General features: G+C 48.1%; 1 protein-coding gene across 4 annotated transcripts in view; it reads left to right on the top strand.

Moving 5' to 3' along the window:
• Window positions 1-243: 243 nt before the first annotated feature.
• PHLDB3 (pleckstrin homology like domain family B member 3) overlaps window positions 244-26967 on the top strand; it is a 39018-nt gene continuing 12294 nt past the window's right edge. The window contains exons 1-9 of one of the 4 annotated variants that reach the window (XM_081920647.1): window positions 246-418; window positions 13443-13714; window positions 16625-16765; window positions 17173-17313; window positions 20055-20183; window positions 20915-21070; window positions 21924-22034; window positions 22979-23065; window positions 25705-25803. In XM_081920647.1, the coding sequence (XP_081776773.1) occupies window positions 13490-13714; window positions 16625-16765; window positions 17173-17313; window positions 20055-20183; window positions 20915-21070; window positions 21924-22034; window positions 22979-23065; window positions 25705-25803 (1089 nt within the window). In that variant the 5' untranslated portion in view covers window positions 246-418; window positions 13443-13489. Of the gene's footprint in view, window positions 419-551; window positions 834-13442; window positions 13715-16624; window positions 16766-17172; window positions 17314-20054; window positions 20184-20914; window positions 21071-21923; window positions 22035-22978; window positions 23066-25704; window positions 25804-26967 lie in introns of those variants that run through there. The other 3 variants (XM_081920649.1, XM_081920648.1, XM_081920650.1) reach the window with 3 other exon arrangements.

Genomic DNA, 26967 nt, shown 5'->3' with positions numbered 1-26967 from the left:
AAACCCCCACTGACACTAGTAATAATAAAAGGGGCAGCTGCTCTCAGCTGGGAAAGCTTCAAACTTCTGCACTCGTGGGATTTTCCTGGTTTCACTATCTCAAAGCTGGTTCCCTGAAGACCGGGTGCTTCCCCCCAACCGCCCCGCTTCTTTCGGCCTCTGATGTCACAGCTTTTGTTTTTCCAAAGCAAAAGCCAAAGCCAGCGAGCAGGGTTGTAAAACTTGTTTGAACACCAGGAAGGCAGGAGGAGAACCGCTTGCAGGCTCGACATTGCAAGCGGAAAGTCAGCAGAAGAAGCCGTTCCGGCAGCTCAGCGCACGAGGGGTCTTGCGCGCCCCCGCGCGCCTTGGAACCGGAGGGGGTCCTCTCTGTCCAATAGCCCGAGAGCATCGGGGGAAAGCCTCCCCGTCAATCCAGGTGAGTGACAGGCAGCTAGCTGTTAGAGTTAGCAAGGAGCCAGGGTGGTGCAGAGAGGAAGCCAGGAGCTGGGTGACATAGGCAAGGGAACGATCCAGGATGGGGGCGGAGCAAGGGAGGGACACTCAGGGAACCAGGAAGGACATTAGGACAACCTGGGAGAGACACCCATCATCATCTTCGTCACCATCATTTTTCCCTATCTGGAATCACAAGGGACAGCATCTGCTTGGACTGGAGGCGCCCTAAAACTTGGAAGCTTGTTTTTCACTTATCTGTGGTCTCTTTTCCTGGGATTGACTGAAGACCCAGGCGCCGGGGTCACCCCCTGCGCTCCACCCCAAGAAACTGAAGGTTTTGCTTGGGGACAGATCCCCCCTCCCTACACCCCCGGAGTGACAAGGCCCAGAGGAAAGTGAGTGTCAAGAAGTGTTGACCTTGGATTAGTGGGGAAGGTTGTGTGGCTCCCCCCCCCCCGGGAGGAATAGGGAGCAATGTGCTTATTGTTGTCGTTTTTCTGGGTTTGTTTTCTCTCCAAATGGGGGGCATTTTTCCTGCTCCCCTGCAGTCAAGTTTAAATTTGGGGAGAGGGGCAGGAAAGGGCAAGCAATAGGGGGCTAATCCCCCCCCCCCAATTTCTGGAATCTTATCAAATGAAGGCTAAAATGACTTTCAGGACAGACTGAAAGAATCTGAAATGGTGGGGAGCTGGTAGAAGCCCACTTTTTTCTTTATTTTTGAACTGTGACAAAACTTTCCATCGGTGCACGGATTGTTTGTGGGATTTGCAAACACCATGGAGGGGGGGATTCCATATAGGAATTGGGGTGTGCGTGTGCAGAGGTTAAGAGTGTCAGTTCTATGGTACGCAAGAAGGGTCTCAAAATATGGGTTGTGGAAAGGGATTGTTTTTAGAAGCGAGTGGGAGTGCTTTTCTTGGAAACGTTAGGACCTGGTGTGTGCTTGTATCACTTGGGTGGTGCAGAGAGGGGTTAATTTTGGAGGGGTTGAAGATCAAGAGCGTGCCAGGTACAGGGAAAAGGTCACTGGTGTTGCGCCATAAGGAAGTGGGGTTGGACGTGAACCAGAATAGGATCTTTCCTGCTTGTCTGGTGCAGTGTACACACTATACCATGGGTAGGCAAACTAAGGCTGGATCCGGCCCAATCGCCTTCTAAATCTGGCCTGCAGACGGTCCGGGAATCAGTGTGTTTTTACATGAGTAGAATGTGTGCTTTTATTTAAAATGCATTTCTGGGTTATTTGTGAAGCATAGGAATTTGTTCACTTCCCTCCCCCAAAATATAGTCTGGCCCTCCACAAGGTCTGAGGGACAGTGGACCGCCCCCCTGCTGAAAAAGTTTGCTGACCCCTGCACTATACTCTTGCACCACTTCCTGCACATGGCAGAGAGTCCTGGGAGCTGTAGTATACTCTCTGCAGTGCTATAATTCCCAGCACCCACAACAAACTATAGTTTCCAGGATTCTTTAATGGGGTGGGGGGATGTACAGCAAAAATCAGTTCAGTGCAGCCAAACCCTTATGTTGTACTCCACTGTTAGTTTATGGCAGGCGTGGGCAGCCCATGCCCAAATGTTATATGGCCCTCAGTCTGATTTTGGAAGCTTCTTTGCAAGTGGTCAGCTCAGACCTCTGACAAGTGCAATCTGGCCTTTCCCTGGACATTCACTGGATGTGGAGGGGCGAGAGAGAAGGGATGGCAAAAGGGGTACCCCTGCCCACCACTGGCTTTGGCCTTGTCCACAGTTGACATGCAGCCCCCTACAAGGGGAATGACAGCCTCCAACATTTCTCCGATGAAAATAGGGACACCCTATTCAACAACAACAACAATAACAACAACTTTATTATTTTATACCCTGCTCATTTGACTGGGTTGCCCCAGCCACTCTGGACAGCTTCCAACATATGTAAAAACATTGAACATCGGAAAACCTCCCTATAGCAGGGCTGCCTTCAGCTGTCTTCTAAAGGTTGTATAGTTAGTTATCTCCTGGACTTGGGAGGGTCTCATAACTTCATACCCTCCAGCTTTTTTCTGATGAAAATAGGGATATTCTAAGGAAAAGCGGGACATTCCAGAATCAAACAGAAACCAGGATGGCTTCTATAAATCTGGGACTGTCCCTGGAAAATAGGGATGCTTGGAGGGTCTAGGAATGCGGCCATCGGCTCTGACCCACCTCTGCTGTCAAAGGCAACATGGCACTGAATGCCAGTTGCTGGAAATGGCAAGTGGGAGAAAGCAATGTCCCATTTTCCCCAGGAGTGGGGGGCCTTGCAATGACGAAAGCACACGGTACACAGTTAAACATGGACATTGCTCTGATGGCTTTGAAAGAAGACTAGACGGATTCATGGAGGAGAAGGCTTATCAGTGGCTACTAGCCACGATGACGGTGCAATGCCTCCACAACCGAAGGCAGTCGTGCTTCTGAATTTCTAGCTGCTGGAAACCGCAAGAGGGGAGAGATGCTGTTGTGCTCAAGTCCTTTTTGAGGGTTTGCTACAGGCATCTGAGTGGCCACTGTGAGCACAGGAAGCTAGATAGAGGAGCCATTGGCCACCCAAGCCATGGCTATTATGTTCTTAATCAGCTAGGATCTCCCTAGTTGGACCTACAAAAGAACATAAGAAGAGTTTGCAGAATCAAGTCAATGGCCCATTTAGTCCAGCAGCCTATTCTCACAGTGACCAGCTAGATGACGATGGGAAGACCACAGACAGGTCCCTTTTAGTTCCACAATTCCATGCGTTGCAGGAAAAGTTTCTCTCTTACACAGAAGGAAATCCTTTCTGATGTGCCGTGACACACAGATAGATGGGTGCACCGCTGGTAAACTGGGAAGTGTTTAAAAAAGGAAAATCCGGACGGCTGTGTTAGTTGATATGCAAATGCATGCAGATTTAATGAGTGAGGACCCCATTCAGCAAGACGCATGATTAATTGACCAAGCTGTCTTCAGTCGAGCAACAGCCAAAGCAAAAGCAAGCACACGTAACACTCGTTCTCTGCGGGTTTGGCAGAATAAACTGGGAGGTTGGATGGTGGTTTTTCTTCTTCCAAGGGCTAAGGGAGTCCAAGGGGTGCCGTTTAAGACTCCAGGAGAAGGCAATGAGCCAAATTTCCAGCGGGTTTTAAAGGTCCCTTTTGGGTTATGTTTGTTTATTTAGAGCATTATTATTATTATTATTATTATTATTATTATTATTATTATTATTTTATTTTAAACCTGCTCTTCAGTTTTAAAAGCCTTCCAGAATGGGTTGCATGTGACTGCTTAAAATACCATGGTGCCTGCTCACAAGCTTGCCATCTGAAAGATAAGTGACGAAAGGAAAATGGGTTGGAGAGTGAAGCAGTTTTTATTGCAGTTATGACGAAGACTGTGTGTTTGTGTGTGTTTTAAGAGTATTTGTTACGATTTCTTTCTTTTTTTATTTGAACCCTTCTAGATTTTGAGACATTCACCTACAGCAGTGTTTCCCAAATTTGGGTCTCCAGCTGTTTTTGGACTATAACTCCCACCATCCCTAGTTAGCAAGACCAGTGGTCATGGATGATGGGAATTGTAGTCCAAAAACAGCTGGAGACCCGAGTTTGGGAAATGCTGACCTAGAGAGTCTGGCTCTGTTGTTGTTGTTGTTTAGTCGTGTCCGACTCTTCGTGACCCCATGGACCAGAGCACGCCAGGCACTCCTGTCTTCCACTGCCTCCCACAGTTTGGTCAATCTCATTCTGGTAGCTTCAAGAACACTGTCCAACCATCTCATCCTCTGTCGTCCCCTTCTCCTTGTGCCCTCAATCTTTCCCAACTTCAGGGTCTTTTCCAGGGAGTCTTCTCTTCTCTTCTCACGAGGTGGCCAAAGTATTGGAGCCTCAGCTTCAGGATCTGTCCTTTCAGTGAGCACTCAGGGCTGATTTCCTTAAAAAATGGATAGGTTTGATCTTCTTGCAGTCCATGGGACTCTCAAGAGTCTCCTCCAGCACCATAATTCAAAAGCCTGGTTCTAGGCTTCTTCTTTGTCAGATATCAGGCAGAAACCTAGCAGGATAAGGGCCCTGTTTGCTATGGACCCCTTTTCTCTCCTTAAAGAGTCTGCAAGGCATTTTCCTTGTGGACTATGAACAAACAAATATTTAAAAATTATTATTACTCCTCTGGGTTTTGAGAGCTTAGCACAAGCTCTTTCGCACCAGAACACTTAGAATTGCCAGATTTCCCATTTAGCCCTGTTCCTGTGCCTTCTTCAGCAGTGTACAGCAGAATCCTGACAATATTCCTTATTTATTGATGTGTAATTTTTGCTGTCCTGACAGACGCCTCATTACTTTTATTTTCTCTGCACTGTCCGTACTCAAGTCATTTGCTGCTTCAGACAGCCTAGAGGCAGTAAGGCTGCAATTGTTTGTAAACTCAGAAGTAAGACCAACTGAATTACTCCCAGGTAACTGGGGTTAGGATTGCAGCCTTAATTTGCAGGTGTTAGCAGGCGATAATGCTAAGTCTTCATCCCGTGAAAGGTTTGCCTTCTTTCTGCAATTCAACCTGCCACTCAAGCCTCAGGAGCAAGATAATCTGGTTTCCCCCCTCCTGTTTAGCTGCCAACCCACCTTATCTGAGGCTGCGCACAATGCTGCACATTTAAAACACATTCCCCCTCCGCCAAGAAGCCTGGGAACTGTAGCTCCAGCTCAAAGAAGTATAATTCCCAGCACCCTTGACAAACTTCATTTCACAGGTTACTTTGATGGGAAAATGTGCCTTAAATGCAATTTGAACGTATGGCGTGCACATAGTCTGCATTGCCAACTGTTCTTTGTTTCCATTTTGGTGTCTGTGCTTTTGTAAAAGGGTTTACAGTATGTATGATGTTGCTATCTTTCTAAGCTGCCTTGAGGGCCCTTTGTTCGGAAAAGCGAGGTGAAGAAAAGGATAAATCAATATCCCATAAGAATAATTATACTCAAGCCATCAGCACAGATTAAACATTCACCTACAAACACCGCCTCCCCTTGTTTCTTAAGCAGAGGGATTTATACCTTTGCCACGCATGCAAACAACATGGGGCCAGTTTTAATCCTTCATAACAAAACGCTCTGTCAGCATGTAGATGGAATCAGAGTTGGCCAAAGATGCTTCTGAGCCATAGTCACATGCAGCAGTGTAGCATGGGTTGCCAGCACCCGGGGCAAGGCAAATAATTTGCGCCCCCTAGCCCCTAACCTGCCGCCGCTGCCAGCTTCTTCTTGCTGTTGCCTGGGCCGGGGTATTTACGGTAAGGTAGCCATGGCGGCGGCGGCGGGTCCGTGTCAGGTGATCTGAGGCGAGTTGCCGCTGGCACTGCCGCCCAAACGACGCCGCTAGCCCGGAGGAGGGGGGCAGAGAGGCGAGGAAAATGCAACATAGCCCAGCTGCTTCAGCAGCGGCGGCGGGGCTGTGAGGAGGGGCTGCCTGGCGCGCCCTCCGCGGCCCTGACGCGTGGGGACCGCGGCGAGCGCTGAGAGCCGCTGCCTGCCGGACGCCTTCAGCCCGGACACGCGCACAGCTCGTCGGTTCCGCGAGACATGGGGCTCTGCTACAGCCTGCGCCCGAGGCTCTTTGGTGACTCCGGAGGCGGCGAGCGCGCCCCCCCAGATGTTGCGCCCGGTGTGGCCGGCCCCCCCTGCACCCCCCACGCTACGCCACTGGTCACATGCAAAGGATGCTGTTGCAGCTTTAGAGACGTGGTATCTTGCCACTGAGGAAAGAGAGGGAGGAGAAAGATGAGCTAAGAAGGAGCATGTGGAGGAACACATGTGAAAAACTGTACAAGTGTGTCTAGTTCAGCTGATATACAAGTTCCTATTCAGCTCAGGACCAGGTTGCTTGAAAGACTGCCTTATACACCCTGCAAATTGGAAATTGCAAGGCCGCTCTACAAGTGACTCAGAGCAGGGCTTTTACTGTGGCTGCCCCGTTCTGTGGCACAGTGGGACCTCGGTTTTCAAACGTCTTGGCTGTCAAACATTTTAGAAGCCAAACGTCAAAACCCCGAAAGTGAATGCTTCCGTTTTCGAACGTGCCTTGGAAGTTGAATGGCTTCTGAGGCGTGTTTCTCATTTTTTCCCCCAATTGAATTTGCAGACAGCCCTTTGATCTTCGGTTTTCAAACGTTTCAGAAGTCTAAAGTTCTTCCGGAATGGATTACGTTCAAAAACAATGTTCCCCTGTACAGGTGGCTGCTATCTGCACTTTCCAGAAACTATTAAAAACAGTTTTGCTAAGAAAGGCTTTCTCAGCTGGATAAATGGGTCTTTACCATGATTGCCCATTGGTTAGGGCTGTAGTCTTGTTTTAAATGTATTTAATAGAATCGTAGAATTGAAGGGTCCCGAGGGTCACCCAGCCCAACCCTCTACAACGCACAAATCTCAACTAAACCAGTGTTTCTAACTACTTTTAATTGTCTCGTATGTAAATCATATTGAGATGATGGTTTAGAAAACTATAAATAAATTATTATTATTATTATTATTAATAATAATAATAGCAATAACTATTTATGTATCAAGGTGAACAGATTGTAATGTGTGAACACCCCGCGAGGGCTTCTGGCACCCAGGGATTGTATCCAATTAAGCACAGCTGCTAAAAAAAATTACTGGAGCTAAATTGGCCATGCCCATTGATTCCAATGGGTCTTCTCTGAGTATGAGTAATGTTGGATGCAACTCCAGGCTTCTGCCCCATTTTCATGTAGTTTCTGCCGCATCCAGTCTCCTTCCTCTCTGTTTGATTCCACTTCTTCCTTCTGGAAAAACAGGACTTAATAAGGCGGGCCCCACCTAATTGTGGGTGAGGCACCGAGTGAGATTGCTGACAGAAGAACTTACATAAAACAATTTACCTTTCTTACCATATAAAAGAAGCCGTGGAGGAGGCATGTTTGGGAAGGGTTAGCAACTTGCTACATATGTATGGACTAGTCTGCTAAGACTGTGCCCTCTGCCAGCCCTCACCCACCTGGCTCTGCCTGTCTGCCTCCTCCACCTTAATCTCAGTGTTGCCCAGCTAAAATCCCCATGCTGTTTTTCTAGAAAAAGAGGTGCCAGAGCTCACCATGAACTTTTCCCTTGTTCTCCTAGAATGGCAGTACTGTGGTACCACTGGTTGCAGATGGGATCTGTTCCGGAGCTCTGTTCGGATGGGTCACTTCTGTGCCTGCGCGGGCAGCAAAACCCAGAAAAATACTTCCGGGTTTGCCGCGTACGTATCCCAAAGGATACGTAACCGGAGGTGACTGTAGAGGTACCACTGTAGTGCCCACCTGAGAGGTGCCAGAGCTGAGATCTAGTGAGCTCCAGATGAAATCCCGTTTTCAGAATATAATATTAAAATCCACATCACAAACTTTAAAATGCCTGAGCAAAGCTGTGGTGCCCTTTTAATATCAACCCAGGCAGAGTATACTGGAAACAGGCAGCAGGGTTCTTCATTGCATATCTTTAGGCACCGGGCAAAAACGTTTCTCTTCAACCAGGCGTTCTTTTTTAATGAGTTTGTGAGAGGCGGGGATTATTGGATTTTTGTTTATGTATTATGTGTCTTGTGTTCACATGTTGTATTTTCATGCTGTGAACCACCGTGTGATTTTCAGATGAATACAAAATAATAATAATAATAATAATAATAATAATAATAATAATAATAATACAGACAGCACAATCATGAACTCTGCAGCAGGTTTTGGGGGTGAGGGGGTGGGGTGGAACGGCTGCAGGCCTGGCCCAAGATTATTCCCAATTTCCCAAACTCCAGCTCAAATCCCGCTTTCAGGCCCTCTCTGACCAAATGCAAGCAGAAAGACGTGTCATTCCAAAGGCTGGGAAGAGACCTGTAGCTGTTAAGGACCATGGAACTCGTTTGCTGTGTGATCGCAGAATATGCAGCCGGCCTTGCAACAAATGTCCTGAAAAATAGGAGAAGTTTCTCTCAGGTAGCGTAGCAAGGGAGCCCCATCCATTAGGACAAAAGGAGCTCTTCCTCATCCGTCTCATTCTGCCTCATCCACCTGCCTTCTTATTTACAGCCAGTCCAAGGGGTGGCTCTGGCTGTCAGCTTCTTCCTCTTTAACCTCAGTGTTGCTTTTGCAGAACTCAGCAGGCAGGAAAGTTGGGGTCAATCTACAATTAGTTGGCTCTGCTTATTTACTGGTCCTGTCTCCATCTTCTGTTGACCTCCCTGCCTTCCCCACTGCTGGTCTCCAGGGGGACCGAACCCAGGATTTTCTGCATGCAAAGGAGATGTTCTTCCAGGGTGCCCTTCTTCATTTGTGAGCTGGAGCGATGAGAAACGAAGTGTCTCTGAAGGCGCGCTCTGGCTGTCGGCAAGCCCTTGTGCTGCCTCAGCAGACCTCCTGGCTGTGTTCAGTTCCTTTTCATTGGCATCTTACCCGCTTCTGTGGAAAAACCTGACCTTGCTGTTATTTTGGTCCGATGTGAAAGCGTCTCTTAGCGAAGAGGGAAACAAGCCGGGAGAGAGAACTAGGAGAGATAAGTGGGCTGCTGAAGTGGTGGGTCTCTGCCTCCGCATTCCACAGCTTGGAAGGCTTTCAAAGGGCACCGGACAAATTCATGGAGGAGAAAGCTATTGGATGACTACCAGCCGCAATGGAAATGCTCTCCACCTCCACTGAATGTGGCACTGGGCATTTGAATGCCAATTGCTGGGCGTCACAAGTGAGGAAGATGCAGCTGTGCTGGGGGGCTTCTTGTGGGTTGGCTGTTGTGAGAACAGAATGCTGAACTACATGGGCCTGCGGCCTGATCCAGCAGCCAGACTCTTCTTAAGTCAGGCACCCCCAAAACTCGGCCCTCCAGATGTTTTGGGACTACAACTCCCATCATCCCTAGCTAACAGGACCAGCGGTCAGGGATAATGGGAATTGTAGTCCCAAAACATCTGGAGGGCCAAGTTTGGGGATGCCTGTCTTAAATTCTCTCACCAGACATCTAAAGCAAACTTGATGTTGTTATTAGGTCATCATTTGCATACCCGCCAACATTTCTCTGATGAAAATATGGACGTCCTATTCAATCATCATTATCATCATCATCATCACTGCTTTTTTTCTGGGGGGACGTAGGGGTATGCGTACCCCTAAACATTTTGTGAATCTAAGTTTGGCCTCATTGAAGGACAGTATTTCAATATGAGTAGGAAAATGAGAGTACCTCTAAACATTTTTAAAGAATAAAAGCGATGATGATGATGATGATGATGATGATGATAATAATAATAATAATAATAATAATAATAATAATACCCCGCCCATCTGACTGGGTTGCCCTAGCCACTCTGGGTAGCTTCCAACATATATAAAACCATAATAAAACATTAAACATTTAAAAAACTTCCCTATATAGAGCTGCCTTCAGGTGTCTTCTAAAGGTTGTATTGTTACTTATCTCCTTAGCTTGGGGGTCTCATAACTCCATACCCTCTGATGAAAATAGGGACATCCTAAGGAAAAGCGGAACATTCCGGGATCAAATCAGAACCGGAATGGCTTCTGTAAATCCAGGACTGTCCCTTGAAAATAGGGAGACTTGGAAGGTCTACAGTTATCTAAGAGGTCTCCCCCCCCCAAAACCCCACACATCTTGCAGAGGAAACATCTTTATTATTCTCACACCAATGAAGACTTGGGCAGCCAGAGTTCCCTTGCTATTACACAGGAAGCTGCCTCAGACTAGGCCAGACAGTCTGGTCCAGTGCTGACTACTCTGACTGCCAGCAGCAGCTCCTGAGAGGTCTGAGGCCATGACACTTTCCCAGCCATCCTTTTCAATGAAGGCAGGTGCTCATGTGTCACCAAAAAATCGGAAAGGCGTCACCAAAGAAGACGCCGAAAGAGGATGCAGATTTGCATGGAAAGTGTGCGTGCTGATGTTTATGTAAGGATGCAAATCTAGAAATATTTAATAGACTCTAACGCAAAGAAATAATTGCATTTTCTGCCTCAGGCAATGAAATATCTTAAGCCAGTCTTGTCGCTGATGTGGTGTGTAATGTGCTGCCCTGAGTGCGTGAGCACACGATACCCGTCAAGGATAGGGTTTCCCATGTCTGGGGTGCAAATGTGGCCCTGCAGGACTCTCTCTATGGCCCCCACAGCTCAATCTAGGCCACACCTCCTTTCCTCAAACCACGTCCCTCAGTGACCCTGCTTCCAGAAAGTGGTGTTGGGGGATGAGTGTTCAGACCCCTCGGCTCTCACTTGTGGGGTGCCTCAGGGTTCTGTCCTCTCCCCCATGTTTTTTAATATCTATATGAAGCCGCTGGGAGAGATCATCGGGGGGTTTGGGCTGGGTGTTCATCAGTATGCAGATGACACCCATCTCTACCTCTCTTTTAAATCAGAACCAGTGAAGGTGGTGAATGCCCTGTGTGAGTGCCTGGAGGTGGTTGGAGGATGGAGGGCGGCTAATAGATTGAGGCTGAATCCTGACAAGACAGAAGTACTGTTCTTGGGGAACGGGGCGGGTGGGAGTGGAGAACTCCCTGGTCCTGAATGGGGTAACTGCCCTTGAAGGACCAGGTGTGCAGCCTGGGAGTCATTTTGGACTCACAGCTGTCCATGGAGGCGCAGGTTAATTCTGTGTCCAGGGCAGATGTCTACCAGCTCCATCTGGTACGCAGGCTGAGACACTACCTGCCCGCGGACTGTCTCACCAGAGTGGTGCATGCTCTAGTTATCTCCCGCTTAGACTACTGTAATGCACTCTACATGGGGCCACCTTTGAAGGTGACTCAGAAACTGCAATTAATCCGGAATGCAGCAGGTAGACTGGTGACTGGGAGTGGCTGCCGGGACCACATAACACCGGTCCTGAGAGATCTGTATTGGCTCCCAGTACGTTTCTGATCACAATTCAAAGTGTTGGTGCTGACCTGTAAAGCCCTAAATGGCCTCAGTCCTGTATACCTGAAGGAGTGTCTCCACCTCCAGCGTTCAGCCTGGACACTGAGATCCAGCTCCAAGGGCCTTCTGCCGGTTCTCTCATTGCGAGAAGTGAGGTTACAGGGAACCAGACAGAGGGTCTTCTCAGTAGTGGCGCCCACGCTGTGGAACGCCCTCCCATCATATGTCAAGGAAATAAGCAGCTATCCTATTATTAAAAGACATCTGAATTAAAAGACATCTGTTTAGGGAAGTTTTTAATATTTAATGCTGTGTTGTTTTTAACACTTGATTGAGACCTGCCCAGAGTGGCAGGTCAGCCAGATGGGCAGGGTATAAATAAAAAATTATTATTATAACATGTCTATTAGGAACCACTAACTCCAGCTGTTGCCCCTGTGCAAGGGCAAGGGCCAGGGCCCCTCAATATTCCACAGCCTGCCAGGCTCCGCTCGGCTTTCCCACAGCTGTGTTGGGCCCTGCCAGGCCTACCTGCAGCCAGCAGAAGACTGGCCTGCACTGTGTCTCAAGATGCCAAGGGCACCAGTGGGCATGGCACAAGGTCACACCAGCTTGCACAGCATCTCCTGACACTGCAGGGACTGGCACAGTTTAGCGGAAGGTGGCACTGGTCTACCCAGCATTTGGAGATGCATGGGACGTCACAGGTGACATGTGGCATCACATGTGCATGCTGGGCCCCTTAGGGGCAATTTGGTATTGGTGCATTCAAGGTAACATGGTGCCTAGCCCTGCCACTAGATTATCTCAGGCAAAGGAAAGGCGACAGCAGGCTGAGAAGCAGTTGGGATTCCCTTGGCCTTTGGTGCAATAGGAATTTCCTTTTCTTTCTTCTTCCAGGCTCCTGATAAGCTTTTCTTCTTCTTTCCCCTAAAAAGAGTAAATTGCAGGGAGTCCATTATGGGATGCTGACTTTCACATATGAAGTCCCTGAGGGCTTGGCCCCAACTTATGGTAATGAGTTGCAATAAACAGGGCTGGCCTTCTACCTTTGCGTAAGACAGGGAGGGGAAAAATACTTAGCACTCATGGGGTGTGTTTCAGAAGTTCAGGGCATTACACCTGTTTTTAATCTATTCATGACTTAAAATATTTGTACCACACCTATGGGGTCCAGAATGTACTAAATGACAGATAATGCTTAAAAAAAATACACAAAGAAAAGAATGAACAACAGCAAGCTAAAACCACACTGCAACAAAAGGCACCCCTCACTGTCGCCGAATCCACTTTGGGCTTTGGGCTTGGGGAAAAACTCAGGACAGGCTTACGGGGCTGTTATGTACTGAGTTGAATAGGATCCAAACTGCAGCAGTCTGATTGGTCCTAGAACAATAGGCTCCAAAAGGCAGCAGTCTGATTGGTCCTAGAACAATGCAGCAGTATGATTGGTTAGCAGGAACCACCCAATCATGCTCCAGATAGAAGTGAATCCACAACCTGATTGGCTTACAGTAGAATTCCGGAATTAGCCAATCATGTGCAGCCCATTATGTAAATAATGTATATAAAGCAGATACTTTGAGGGGACTTTCATTCATTCCTCCTCACCACTATGAGCTGAATAAAGAGCATGAAATCACTTTGCGACTCTTGAGTATATTTCAGGGGTGCTGGAGGGGAACACCGCCCCCGCCATGCAGTAGAAATCGTTCTGCTCATGCAAAGCGCATCTTAGCTCTACATTAAATGCAGCCCTTGGTGACACCAATCCTTTGGCAGTTATATATCAAGCAAAAACCACCTCTGTGGTCTTTCTGACACCTATTGAAGATCATTTCAAACAGAGAGCTTTATCCCTGTCTGCACCTGTATTGGATTTGAAATTGTTTTCATGCATGAGTTGTTGTTTTTATATACACGGAACTGTTTCTCCCTTGCTTTTCGCATGCGGGATTATTTTTAGCGTGGCTCTTTCCTGCTACGAAACCACGGGAAATAATTCCCAAACAGAATCACAAGTCAGTAAAGAAATAGACGACGCTGGTGACTAAATAACAAGGGGTCTTTGTTATTATCATTTATCCTCACAGCAGATATCATGCCTTGTTGAGCGACGGTGCTCCAGAACTCGGATGCCATGGGGGTGCTGAGCCAAGCGGAGCTGTGCCCCTTTTCAAACAAATCGGAGAAGGATCGCCTGGAGGATATGCCCAAGTGCCAGTCACCAGACAAGGAGGGGTCCCCAGCCCAGTGTAGCATAGAAGATGCCCTTTCTTTGGAAGGCGGCTCCAGTCCAGGCGGAAACTCCAGTGACGGGATGGAGGAGGATGAAGCCAGCAGCACAGAGAGTGCCCAGAATGGGGTGAGTGGCAGCAAACGTCTAGGCTCTCATTTCTCATCTGAAGCTTAATTGGCTTTTGAGCCTTTTCCTTCGTCAAGTGGGAGAGCGGTGTTTTTAACAGAAATGACAGGGGTAAATATGCATATGTATTTGCTAGGGGCTGCCTCCTCTGCTTTCACTGCTTGCCAGCCCCATATGCTTTGCAAGCAGAAGGTCCCAGGTTCAATCCCTGCTATCCCCAGGCAGGGCTGGGAATGTGCCCTGCCCAAAACCTTGGACAGCTGTTGCCAGTCAGTGTTGACAATACTGTACTGAGCTATAGACGGACCAATGTCTATAGGCAGCTCCCAATGTTTTTCTTTTAATCAAACAACGGGTAGAGAAGTGCAATCGTCTCTAAGCAATGCAATACAGAAAAGGTAGTTAAAACCACACAATCAGATACTCTGGTTTCTCTTCAGATCGTACAAATCTTTCGCCTTTTATTAAAACGACACAATCAGCTAATGGGGGGAAAGTCTTAAGTAGACACTGGAAGATCAACAGAGATGAGGCCTGCTAACCCCAACTAGAAGGGAGTTGGGCCCACAATATTAACTGCATGGCTCCCAATGAACACAAACCAAGCATCCAAGCCATAGGGGCCACAAACAGTGACCCAGAAGACTCAGTGTTTGGGCAGAGATTGGGGCTGCCAGTGCAAATTTTTGAGCATTAGAGTTATATAGTTTGGGAGCTCAATGGTAGAGAATCAGCTTTGCATGGCTACTGTGAGGACAGAATGCTGGACTTGGTGGGCCCTCAGCCAGATCCAGCAGGACTCTTCTTAAGTTCTTATGTGGCAGCTAACCAGAAGGCCTTTTGCCACTGGTGCCTAAAAGCATTAATCTGGGTGTTGCTATAGGGAAGTGAGCAAGTTTTTCCTCCTCCCTCTATGAAACTCATCTGTCTGGAGAATGGTCAACACCTCCTCTTAGTTTCCTAGTATAGTCGTACCTTGGTTCTTGAATGGAATCCGTTCCGGAAGTCTGTTCGACTTCCAAAAACGTTCAAAAACCAAGGAACTTCCTGCACTCAATCGGAAACCACGGAAGCCGTGTCGGATGTTTGGCTTCCAAAAAGCATTTGCAAACTGGAACACTCATGTCTGGGTTTGCGGCATTCGGGAACCAAAATGTTCAAGTTGCAAGGCGTTCGAGAACCAAGGTACGACTGTATGTAGTCACTGGAAGGATTCCCAAGACAGAAGTTTTGGTTTTCAGGTATGGTTAGGTCTTCATAGCTCCTAGTTAAGTACCAATTGGACAAAGGGGTAAAGGATGGGAGCAGGGCTGGGAGGAAGAGTTCAGAAAGAACAAAATCTCTCCTCTCCCGAAGGGACTAGTGTTAATCTCTTGCCTTCCAAGATGACATTTTCAGTTTCAGTTTTGCAACCCTGGTAGGGAAACTCAGCCACACCTTTTAGCACAGTTATTGGGACACACCGTAGCTCAGTGCTGGAGCACCTCATTTGAACAAAGATGTTTTGATATGCACCTGGTACCTCCAGTGAAACGGAAGTCTATGGTTAGACGCAGCAGCAATGCTCTGAATACCAGTTGTGGTTCAAGGACCCAACCCCCGCAATGTGAAATGAATACGCAAGGACACGTGATATAAGGTTAATGGGCAAGAAAAGGCCACAACTTTATTGATTACAGCAATGAAAAGGTATTGGCTTAGGCATTGGATGTCTAAAACAAGGGGGTTTATTCACCAGTAGGTGGAGCCTGTTGATGCTAATCCAACTATAGGCTCACCCCTGATGTCACCGAGGGTCGTGCCATGGCCTCCTGCCAAGCAGGCATCGGACAGAGTACACGACCGCCAGATTCCTTTAACGGAATACCCAAAAATTGAAGGCATAGGCGATGGCCACACCTAGCCCTTTGACACACCACAACACATTATTCCAATGCCTAACCACCTGACTCGCGACGAGACGACGGAGAAGAATGAGGCCAAGAAGAGGCTGGGGCCGCAGCAAAAGGCTGCTGTAAACGCCCCCTCGGTGGCACCTGGTTGGGTGCCTGCTGAGGGGCGTGGGCACCAGCCAGGTGAGAGGAGGAGGCAGGGGGCTAATGCCCCCTGCTGGGGCAGAGCTTGGGCTCCCGCCCACAATCCACTCCCCTCTCTTCCAGGGAGGAGAGTCTTTGCTGGAAAACACAGGAGGGGAAAGATGCTCTTGAGCTCAGATCCTGCTTGCAGCTTTCCCAACTTCTTCTTAAGTTCTTTTTTATTTCATATTCTCTATTGAAAAATAAAAAGTACAAAATTACAAGTGCTCAAAGTAAAAGAAGACACAAAAAGAAGAAACAAGAAATAGTACCCATGTAGGAAACAAAACAGAACAACAACAAAATATATTGTGCACATTACAAAAGGGGGGGGGTGTTATTGTAGTTAACCAGACCTTCATCTAATATGGCATTTATAACAAATATTATTAAATTTGTCCATGGCAAATCTGTGTTTGTACACAACTTGCTCATGTGCAGCAAGTTTGTACATATCTGTACATATCAATCCAATCATTAAAGGGAGTTGCATTTTTATTTTTCCAGTTCATCAATACCAGTCTTTTTGCCATACTAAGGGTACGGAGAGTTCCACGTCTTCCGTATATAATTCAAAAGGATATTTTCCTGTGCAAATTTAAGATTGCTCCATACAGTCAAGTTGATTGGCTCTATTACCTCCTGCCAGAATTTTTTCAATGTAGGACGTTGTACAGATGTATGTTTTAGCTGACATCTCCAGCAGCTAGATATAGGCCTTTCTTAAGCTCTTACAGTGCGGGGTTCAGAACCACCCACAGGGTTTCGTTTGTGTGAACACAGCCTGCACGTGTACATGCAAACCCTGATTTATATATCGTGTTCCCCTTCCCAGTACGAGAGTCCCCAAACAGGAAGAATCGGCTGCAGCACGAAGGAGAAGCAGCTGCGGCCGACTCACACTGTGAGCAAGATCTCGGCTCTTGAGAATCGGATCAAGGAGCTGCATCACCGGAAGAAGGAGGTGAACATTGAGGTACGCCTCAGTCTCCTACAATCCCCTCCCTGTTTCGCGAGGAAAGGGGTGTCTGATGGGTGACAATTGGCACCTGTAAAACCGGTATGGTGGAGGCACCACACCCAGGCAGGTGGGGAAAGGCTTGAGGCACGTCACAGATACATAGAGAGCAGGACCTGCTGGTTCTGCAGAACGGGGCATCCCTCGCCGCACGGTGTTTAGTTCCCAAGGTGCTCTCAGGAGCGTTCTCTAATGGTCAGATCAGATCAGGGGAGCCTGGAAGTTAGAACTTCCCCTGCATTCCTCGATTGCTCTTATCCCATGATTCCACTTGCCCGTCTGCCCCCTGGTGGTTGTGTAGAGGTTGGCCGGCCGCCAGTCAGGATGTTTGGACACCTTGCCTCTGACATGGCCCCCTTCCCTAGCAGATGGACCTGGAAGGAGCTTTACTGCAAGGAGAACTGAAGGAGGAGAGGCAGGAGCTGAGAAGGGAAGAGGAGCGGCTGCTGGAGCTGCAGAAGCGCCTCGTGGAGACGGAGCGCAGGTGCCACGCCGAAAGAGAGAAGGTGAGGCCTCCTCTCTTAAGTCTTCCTCTCATCAGCCTCCAGGGGCCTCTTCAGGCTGGTGATTTATTGCGGGTGTGTTTTGCAACATGTGGATTTCTCCTGCGTTCGTTTGTTCTGAGGTGCTCCTTGGATGCCTCTGCAAGATTGCTGTCCGGAAGGGTGGAAGTGCAACAAAAGCAGGGCAAAAATCAACTGGGACATAGAATCATAGGATTGCAGAGTTGGAAGGGACCCTGAGGGTCATCTAGCCCAACCCGCCTCTGCAGTGCAGGAACATTTGCTATGTGATTTCAGTAGGAAGTTGCAGGATATGCACCGATTGGAAAGGAAACAGTGCGACCTCCCCGAAAGTCAGATCATGTGTGGTCGCCCTGATAGCATCATCCTGAGCTGATGATGAATGGCACAGGTAGGATGGGTAGGATCACACCCTTTCTCTGCCAGTTTTGTTTTCCCTGCTGGCTAACTCTTCCAGTTGGATGAATCTTCCCTCCTGTGTGGTGGTGGGAAGGTCCATCAGGACTGTGGGAAGGGGAGGGAAGTTTTGCATTCTTCATCTCCCTGCAATCCCCCTTCTGCCGCTCAGTTGATTGGTGAACAGGTGAAAAAAGGTGGTGGAGGATGGGCTGCAGAAAGAAGGTAACCTGTATCTGGAGCCTCCTGTCCTTCTTACTGCTCTGCTGATCAGTGGGAGGGTATGTTGTGTGTCATGTAAGATCAGGCAGTGGTCTGGAAGCAGCCTGGGCAGCGGACTGATTGCACACCTCTGACCAGAGAATGTGCAAAATGTAGTCAACATATGCACATTCCGCAAGGGCAGTTGGCGAGTATGTCTGTTGATGGGAAATGTACATTATTGCCTCTTCTTGGAAAGATTATATGCACATTCCCCATGAGGCCTGGTGAATGTGCACAATGGCCAGTTGCTATGCACATTAACCTCTCAATGCACATTCCTTTTAAAACACACACACACACACATGTTATGGATGTATATACCTTCCACATCTGATGAAGCGCACTGTCAGTCAGGAAAGCTTATGCCATAATAAATTTGTTAGCCTTTAAAGTGCCATTAGGCTCTTTGTTTGTCTGTATTTGGAGACTGAAACTGAAATTCAAAGGCTTTCTCATCATCCCTATTATTGTTCACCACTTTGGGCTTTTTAGTGTTATATAATACAGTAAAGTAAAGCTTAAGTTGACAGAAAAGCGGTGTTTGGCTAAACAAAAACAAAAACCCACCACACCTACACACAGAATGTAGGAAGGACTGTAGCCCATTGGTAGAACATTTGCCTTATAGGCACAAGGTCCCGGGTTCAATTCCTGGCATCTCCAGGTAGGGCTGGCAAAACTCCTGCCTGAAACCCTAGAGAGCCACTGGCAATCAGTGAAGACAATACTGGGCTAGATAAACCAGTGTAAGGCAGCTGTCTATATTTCTACTTACGGTTTTTCTTGTCCTAGACTCAGAGAACTTAAAATAGGAAGGGAACCCAGGGGTCATCTAGCTCAGCCCCTTGCAATGCAGGCCATCCCCACTGTCTCCCTGCTTGTCTTAGGTCTCTCAGCTTTTTGTGTGTGTGGTGGGGGAAGAAATGGCAAATGGTTGCGTCCTGCCCTGAGATCATTTATGATGACAGGTGCAATAGATATTTTCTTCCTATATGAATAAAAACGCAATGCTGTCATCAAGTAGCCCACATCACAGGACTTCTGCATAACAACAACAAGCTGTCGCCAGGAATATATATGCTTAAAAAGCTGTCCTTCCGAAATCTTCAAAAGTACCTGTAATTAAGTAGTGCAAGGAACTTAACAGGTAGCTGACACACAGGAGGGTGCTAAATCTCCACCTTGATATCCAAAGTCTGCTCCTAGCAGAGCACAACACCTTGTTGATGGGCTGGGAGGTCAACGTGCCTGAAGCAGTGAGGAATAACAGCACAACAAGAAGGAAGAAAACACAGGGAAGGAGGAAAATGTTGATTACCGTATTTTTCGCTCTATAAGACACACCAGACCACAAGACGCACCTAGTTTTTGGAGGAGGAAAACAAGAAAAAAAAAATTCTGAATCTCAGAAGCCAGAAGAGCAAGAGGGATCGCTGCGCAGTGAAAGCAGCAATCCCTCTTGCTGTTCTGGCTTCTGGGATAGCTGCGCAGCCTTCATTTGCTCCATAAGATGCACACATATTTCCCCTTACTTTTTAGGAGGGAAAAAGTGAGTCTTATAGAGTAAAAAATACGGCACTTAGCAACTAGTTATATATTTCCATTCCCCAGTGGGAGAAGAGGAAGGGCCATAGCTCAGTGGTAGAGCATTTGCCTTGCATGCAGAAGGTCTCAGGTTCGAATCTCAGCATCTTCAGGTAGGACTGGGAGGGACTCCTGGAAAACCCCTGCTGGGCAGTGTCACCAGTGTGATGGACCAATGTGTCTGACTTTGCACAAGGCAGTTTCCAATCTTCCCATGCTGGCAAAAGTGATGGGTAGACTGAATCCAGGTGACCCTACCCTGAACTGCACTCCTGCCTGCACTCTGAAGTGTTGCAGCCTGGACTTCGCCTTTATTTCATCAGTGAGAACTTGGCCTCCCAAGCGGCACTTATCGCAGCGCCGATCACAGTTGGGAAAGGAACGCCTAATCTGGTAACCTGCTAGGTAGAGCAAAAGCAGCTGGATATTTGCTGCCCATGGAGGTGTAGTAATGCTCTCCCTGCCCTCTTTTTCGGCAGGAGAAGGCGCGGCTGCAGAGAGAGCGTCACAAGGTAGAGGAGCTGCAGCGGCAGCACGCTGAATCACAGATCCACCTGGACAACCAGCCCGAATCCATGCGGGAACGGATGCAGAAGCAGCTTCAGGAGGTGAGTGTGCAGCAAGGAGCTGCCAGAAACAGGTCTGGTTTGGCGGCATGCAAAAATCAGGTCAGATGGTGTGATTTCTCTCTTTGGTTGCTACCACTTCAGATTGCAAGTGGGGCAGATGGTGCGATTTGAAGGCATGCATCAAACTCTCTGCTTATAGGAAGATAGGCATCAGGGAGAGAAGGGCTCTAGCCTAGACCTTTAGGGAAGGGCAGTGGTTCACTGGCACAACACATGTGTGCAAAAGATCACAGGTTCAACCCCCAGGTACAGTTGGGAGAAACCTCCTGGCTAAGAGCTGCTACCAGTCAGTGTGGGCAGTGCTGAGCTTGATGGGCCCAATGGTCTGATCAGTATGTGTTTGCATGTTTCTAATCGTGTTCTTTGTGCCGTGTGCATTTCAAAATGTGGTTTCTCCCCACCTACAATCTCCAAGTGGTGAAATCTAGGACAGGCTCCCCTAATTAGGGGGCTTTGAATTGCTATCAGCCCCCAATACCACAGCTGGGTTGGGTGGGAGTTGTGCTCCAAAACATCTGGAAGGCACCAGGAGGTTGGGCGAGGCTGGTCTCCACAATGCAGGCCTAAAAAAATCCAAGCCAGGAAGAAATTTCTACTGGCTTGCAAATTGTGGGAATCTGGCAGGTAGCATAAGTTCCCTGACCACTGGGTCCTTCTGGCAATAAGTGATGAGACCCAGAAGTCAGTATAGACTCTGGTTCTATTCACAGACATCTGAGATGCTAGATGGAGCCCTGAGATGCTATGAAGATCTGGAGTTCCAGCAACTGGAGCGGGAAAGTCGGTTGGAAGAGGAGAAGGAGGCCATCTGCCAGGCTCTGGCCCAAGAGATCACTCAGCTGCAGAACAGCATCAACCAAAGGAAGGTAAGTGGCAGTCCTGATGACCCATAAATCCAGTTCCAGGGTTTGTCTCACCCTATAGTAGCCTTCTCTGACCTGGGGCCCTGACAGTGCTGATTGGGAGCTGTAGTTCAAAACATCTCAAGGGCACCAGTTTGGTGCAAAGGCTACTGCAGGGTTTTTCTTTTCAGGATGAGAAGGGACATTCCTATCCTGCCATTTTCATGTGCGCAGCATTTATTTCTTACACATTTATTCTTTAAAAAGTAGCACAGGTGTTTTTTTGTGCTCCAGGCTTTTTTGCCAAGGCAACGACAAACAGATCTGGTACTTCTGTTTTCCTTTTGTTTTCTTTTGACTGCACACTTAAATCTGGTCCAATCAGTAGATCAACCAACTGAAATTTTAGTTGCTCAATTGATGCAGGCGTCACCTTTGAACTAGGGGTGCCAACTTTTAAGCAGACTTAGAGGCTCTTAAGTATATTTTTGAAGGGTGTTATTTGTCTTTCTTTTCCTGCTGTGATATGTATAAAATAAAGGATGAAAAAGAAGATGGCCCTTCCTTTCAATAAAGGAGCATTGTTAAACTGTAGGTGGGCACACAATTCACCTGTCCACCTTTTGCTTTCTAAAAAAGATCCATATTTAGCTTGGGGTATTCTGCACACGTGATAGTTAAATCTGTGAAAAGGCAGATGAGTCATCAGCTAAGCGTTATTTAATTAGGCAATAACCTTGGGGTTGTGTTTTTGCTTCTACTGCACCTGACCACAACACAAGAGGGGCTCCCTGTATATAATTATCCTAGGTGCAATAGAGCTCTGTGTTGCCCTGAAGTCTGAGGATTCTAACCTGGTTCTCTCCCCCGTATCCAGAGGACGGTGCAGAGGCTGGAAGGACAGGCCCGTTTGACACAGGAGCAAATGGTGGGCGAGAGCCAGCGATTTGCGCAAGAGAAAGGCGAGGCCGTCAGGAATCTCAACGCGGTAAGGAATTCCCAGGAATCTTGGCGCAGTAAGGAATTTCTGGCAGAAAGCCAGGGAAACACCTAGGATCCCAGGTTCCCTGTTCTCCCACACCAGTCTACTTCCCATGCCCAACGATAACAACTAATGCAAAGTCTTGCTTTCAGTTCCCTGCCACTAAGCTACTTTCTGGGGGGTGGAAACCAGAGGTTTTGGCTCCTAGGCTTCAGTGGTGGCTGGTTCCGATTGGGACTCGGTGGGGCTGAAGACAAGGAAACCCAGCAGCAGGTGGCGCTAGACCCAATGGCAATGGAGGAGACCAGGGCTTTATTGTGAGGAGGGAGGGCACTAAAGACACCGTGATGCTATTCTCATACCTTCCAACACGTCAAGGTGAAAAACCAGGATGTGTGTCCATGCGAGTCACATTATGCGCATGAGATTGGGGCCCTGAAAGACACAGTTTTTCCAGGGCTGTGCTCCTGCATGGAAGCACAGTGTCCAAAAATGCGTATTTTGGAGTGCTGAGTGAGATCATGGCCCCCCAAAAGCGTTTTCTTTTGGGGAGAAGCAAGATTATGGCACCCAAAATGAGCACTGTGTTCTCACACACAAAAAATTGGGTATTCCAATTTTACTGGGACAGTTGAAGAGTACCTATTATTTGTGGGTGAACCGACAGCAGGAAGATGTGGGGTGGTGGGAGGAAGGGAAATGAATGGGGCACCAGATCTGTTTATGGGTCAAGCTGACCTGAAGCAACATTTGCAACTGGACTTTGCCTGTCTACAAAACTAACTTGTTGTCAAAACAAAATAAAAAAATTCCTTCCAGTAGCACCTTAGAGACCAACTAAGTTTGTTATAGCTATGAGCTTTCGTCTGCATGCACACTTCTTTAGATACACTGAAACAGAAGTCACCAGACCCTTATATATATATGAATTGTTGTCGTTCTCGGTGTAGGAGAAAAATCGCCTAATGGACATGGGCCCGGAGTATTCGGAGGACGGAGGAGAGGACTCCTCTGAAAGTAAGCAGGGTGTCACTCAGGTAAGCCCTTTCAGGTGCTCCCTTTTGTCTCTCCATCCACCAGTGCCCATCCAGGACCAAATCCACTTCCAGACGGCCTGCTTATTGAGTGGTCATCCTGATTTGTGTGCATAAAATTTTGTGGGGAGGTTATAGGGCTTCTTGAGCATTCGTTTAGATTTTTCTTACAGGGATGTTTTGCAACATTACCTTGAGTAAATGTTATTTATTCCCCACCTTTTGGTGCATTTCTTCATCACTTTCCTTACTGTAAAAAGTCCAGTTGTTTTTGAAAAGGGTTTGTTTTACAAGAGCTCCAAATCTATTTTAATAGCGCGACCGGTTATGGGATGTACCTAGCGATCCCTCATTTTAAAACATTGTCATTGAAGTATTTGCATGGCTGTTTTAATTCCTGCTTTAATCTGTGCATTGTGCTAATGTATTTCTTTTAATTGATCTGATCTTACCGTATTTTTCGCCCCATAGGACGCACCGCCCCATAGGACGCACCTAGATTTTTTTTGGGGGGGGGAATAAATAAAAAAAATTATTCCCCCCCCCCAAGGCGCGGGGCTGGCGCGGGGGAGAGCCCAAGCTTCCCCCGACCCCAGCCCCCAGAAAAGGCTGCTGCCTGCAAGCCTTGCGTGCCCGATGGGACCTCCCGCCGGGCGCGCAAGGCTTGCGGACATCTGCCCGAAGCATGGGGTGTGCTCCGCAGCGCGCCCCGTGCTTTGGGATGCAGGCTGCCGCCCCAAGCCTTGCGAGCCCGGGGGGAATTCCCGCGGGCAAGCAAGGCTTGCGGAGACTTGTACACAGCATGGGGCGTCCTCCGGAGGGCACCCCATGCTTTGGGATGCAGGCTGCCGCCCGCAAGCCTTGCGAGCCCGCGGGAACTCCCCCCGGGCGCGCAAGGCTTGCAGACACTTGCCCGAAGCACGGGGCGTCCTCCGGAGGGCGCCCCGTGCTCCGGGCTGCAGGCTGCTGCCCGCAAGCCTGGAGAGCCCACGGGACCTCCCGCCGGGCTTACAAGGCTTGCGGATAGCTTCCTGAAGCCTGGAGAGTGAGAGGGGTTGGTGCGCACTGATGCCTCTCGCTCTCCAGGCTTCAGCGAAAGCCTGCATTTGCCCCATAGGATGCACACACATTTCCCCTTCATTTTTGGAGGGGAAAAAGTGCGTCCTATAGGGTGAAAAATGCGGTACGCCCTTCCAGCAGATGTTAAAGTGATAAACAACTACCTGACATTCAGAAGACATCTTAAGGCAGCCCTGTTCAGGGAAGTTTTTAACGTGTGATATTTTACTGTATTTTTGGCTTTTATGGAAGCTGCCCAGAGTGGCTGGGGAGGCCCAGCCAGATGGGCGGGGTATAAATAATAAATTATTATTATTATTATTATTATTATTATTATTATTATTATTATTATTATTATTATTATTGCTGTGTTTTAGATTGCATTATAAACTACTCCCGGATGAATATTATTATTTATTCAAAGTTACTTATTTATTCATTATCTATCTGTGCACCCGACATCCTCAAAGAAGCCCAGGGCTGCAAGCAACCACGCAGTAAAACAATGCAGCGTAAAATAGAATAGAATAAAATAGAATAAAATAAAATGTATTTAAAACAATCTGAAAACATTTTGAAAGGAGTGGCCTATAAATAACTTGAATAAATAATTGGTTCAAATCTAAGGGAGGCTGTGCCTGTTGAATTTCTTCCTGTTGCATACAACAGAGAAACCAGGGCAAGAGAGAAGGTGCCACTTTAGTGCATGAACCAAACACATGTGTCATGGAGAGGTGGGCAGCCTTCTGAAATTTAAGACTTGGTGCTGCTCTGGCATGCTCATTTTTTTTAGTATTCCCCAAATGCCATCCTTATATTTTTATTCCCTGTTCAATCTGGATTCACCATTTCCATGTGCTGATCTGATTTTCTGCAGAAATGGTAAATCCCTGTTAAACGGGAATATACAACAGAACTTCATTTTGAGGAGTGTGTTGTGTGGGCACCAAGCAAAACCTATATTCAAGGGCTAGGGTGACCCGGAAACTACAACTAATCCAGAATGTGGCAGCTAGACTGGTTACTGGGAGTGGCTGCCGAGACCATTGGCTCCCAGTATGTTTCTGAGCACAATTCAAAGTGTTGGTGCTGACCTTTAAAGCCCTAAACGGCCTCAGCCCAGTATACCTGAAGGAGCGTCTCCACCCCCCATCAAACAGCCCAGACACTGAAGTCCAGCTCTGAGGGCCTTCTGGCAGTTTCTCTCCCTGTGAGAAATGAGGTTACAGGGAAACAGGCAGAGGGCCTTCTCAGTAGTGGCGCCCTCCCATCAGATGTCAAAGAGATAAACAGCTACCTGACTTTTAGAAGGCAGCCCTGTTTAGGGACGTTTAACCAGGTTAAATTTGTGCGAGTCAACCTTGCAGGGGAGGAAGGCAGGGGACTTGTGTAAACGTATCGTGTATGCTGCCAGACCACATGGGAAAAGCTTGCTGGGACTATGCTGAAAAAACTCATACCTTTTTGATTGGTTCTGGTGGTAAAAGCAACAGAGGATTGATTTAGTATTTCGGGGGGGGGGTTGGGGGGGGGAGGAGAAACACCACTTCCATCCTTTTATCTGTGTCTGTCTCTCCCTGCAGCTCACTTTCACCCAAAAGACGGACCGGAAGGTCATTGTGTTGGGTTCCGACCAATCAGACTCCTCCTCCTGTGTCTTCTCCGTCCGCAGTTCTGTCAAGGTCTGTCTTGTCCTCTTGGTCTATGTTGATTTTCAGTGTCTTATCTTCCTTTTATGTGTACAGACGTGATTCTGCAGCTGTGCTTCCCCCGCCCACCCAACCTAGTGCCCTCTGGATGTTAGCAGACTACAACTCCCAAACATCCATAGGGCAACCAGGTTATGTGAGATGTTTGCTATAGCTCCTTTGCATCTGCATTGTCTTTGATGGGAGAGGATGGGGCATCTGCATATTTTCAGGGTGCTTTGAATCATGGACCAGCAGTAAGGTAAAAGTAAAGGGACCCCTGACCATTAGGTCCAGTTGTGGCTGACTCTGGGGTTGCGGCGCTCATCTCGCTTTATTGGCCGAGGGAGCCGGCATACAGCTTCCGGGTCATGTGGCCAGCATGACTAAGCCGCTTCTGGCAAACCGGAGCAGTGCACGGAAACGCCGTTTACCTTCCCGCAGGAGCGGTACCTATTTATCTATTTGCACTTTGATGAGCTTTCGAACTGCTACGTTGGCAGGAGCAGGGACCGAGCAATGGGAGCTCACCCCATCGCGGGGATTCGAACCGCCGACCTTCTGATCGACAAGTTCTAGGCTCTGTGGTTTAACCCACAGCGCCACCCGTGTCCCAGCAGTAGAGGCAGCAGATATCCAATGGCTTAACTGCTGTAGTGGAGGTCTGTTAGGGCAAATAGGACACATTCAGCAACCTCAGCCTGCCCTCATCCAGTCCTCACATACCTGCCTTCTGACTCTGGCTGTGGTTCCACTTCCTGTTGGCCTCCTGCCCTACCAGTTCCAATGGGCACCAGCCACCACTGCAAGGTAGATTCTGGAACAAAGATGGCATGTTGGCATAAGAACACAAGTAGAACCTGCTGGATCCAGCCCACCTTCCTGTTCTTGCAGTGGCCAAAACCTGCAAACAGGAACTGAGCGCAAGAGCACTCTCCCCTCCTGTGGTTTCCAGCTGCTGATGTTCAGAAACGTTACTGTCTCCAACTGGGGGTAGTGCATTGTCATCGTGGCTAGTAGACATGGCAGTGACTCAAGGGGCAAAAGGACAGAGACTTGGGAATATGAGATTGCCCTTTGCTAGGGGAAAATTGGGGCTGAGCCTTGCAAGGCAGTAGGAGGTGAACCAGGAGCCATGAGATCAGTCAGTCAGTCAAG

Source organism: Podarcis melisellensis, assembly GCF_964234715.1.
Source record: "Podarcis melisellensis genome assembly, chromosome: 8".
Lineage (NCBI taxonomy): Eukaryota > Metazoa > Chordata > Lepidosauria > Squamata > Lacertidae > Podarcis > Podarcis melisellensis.
The sequence above is the reverse complement of the archived record's forward strand: the minus strand, read 5'-3'. Positions and strand labels throughout refer to the sequence as shown.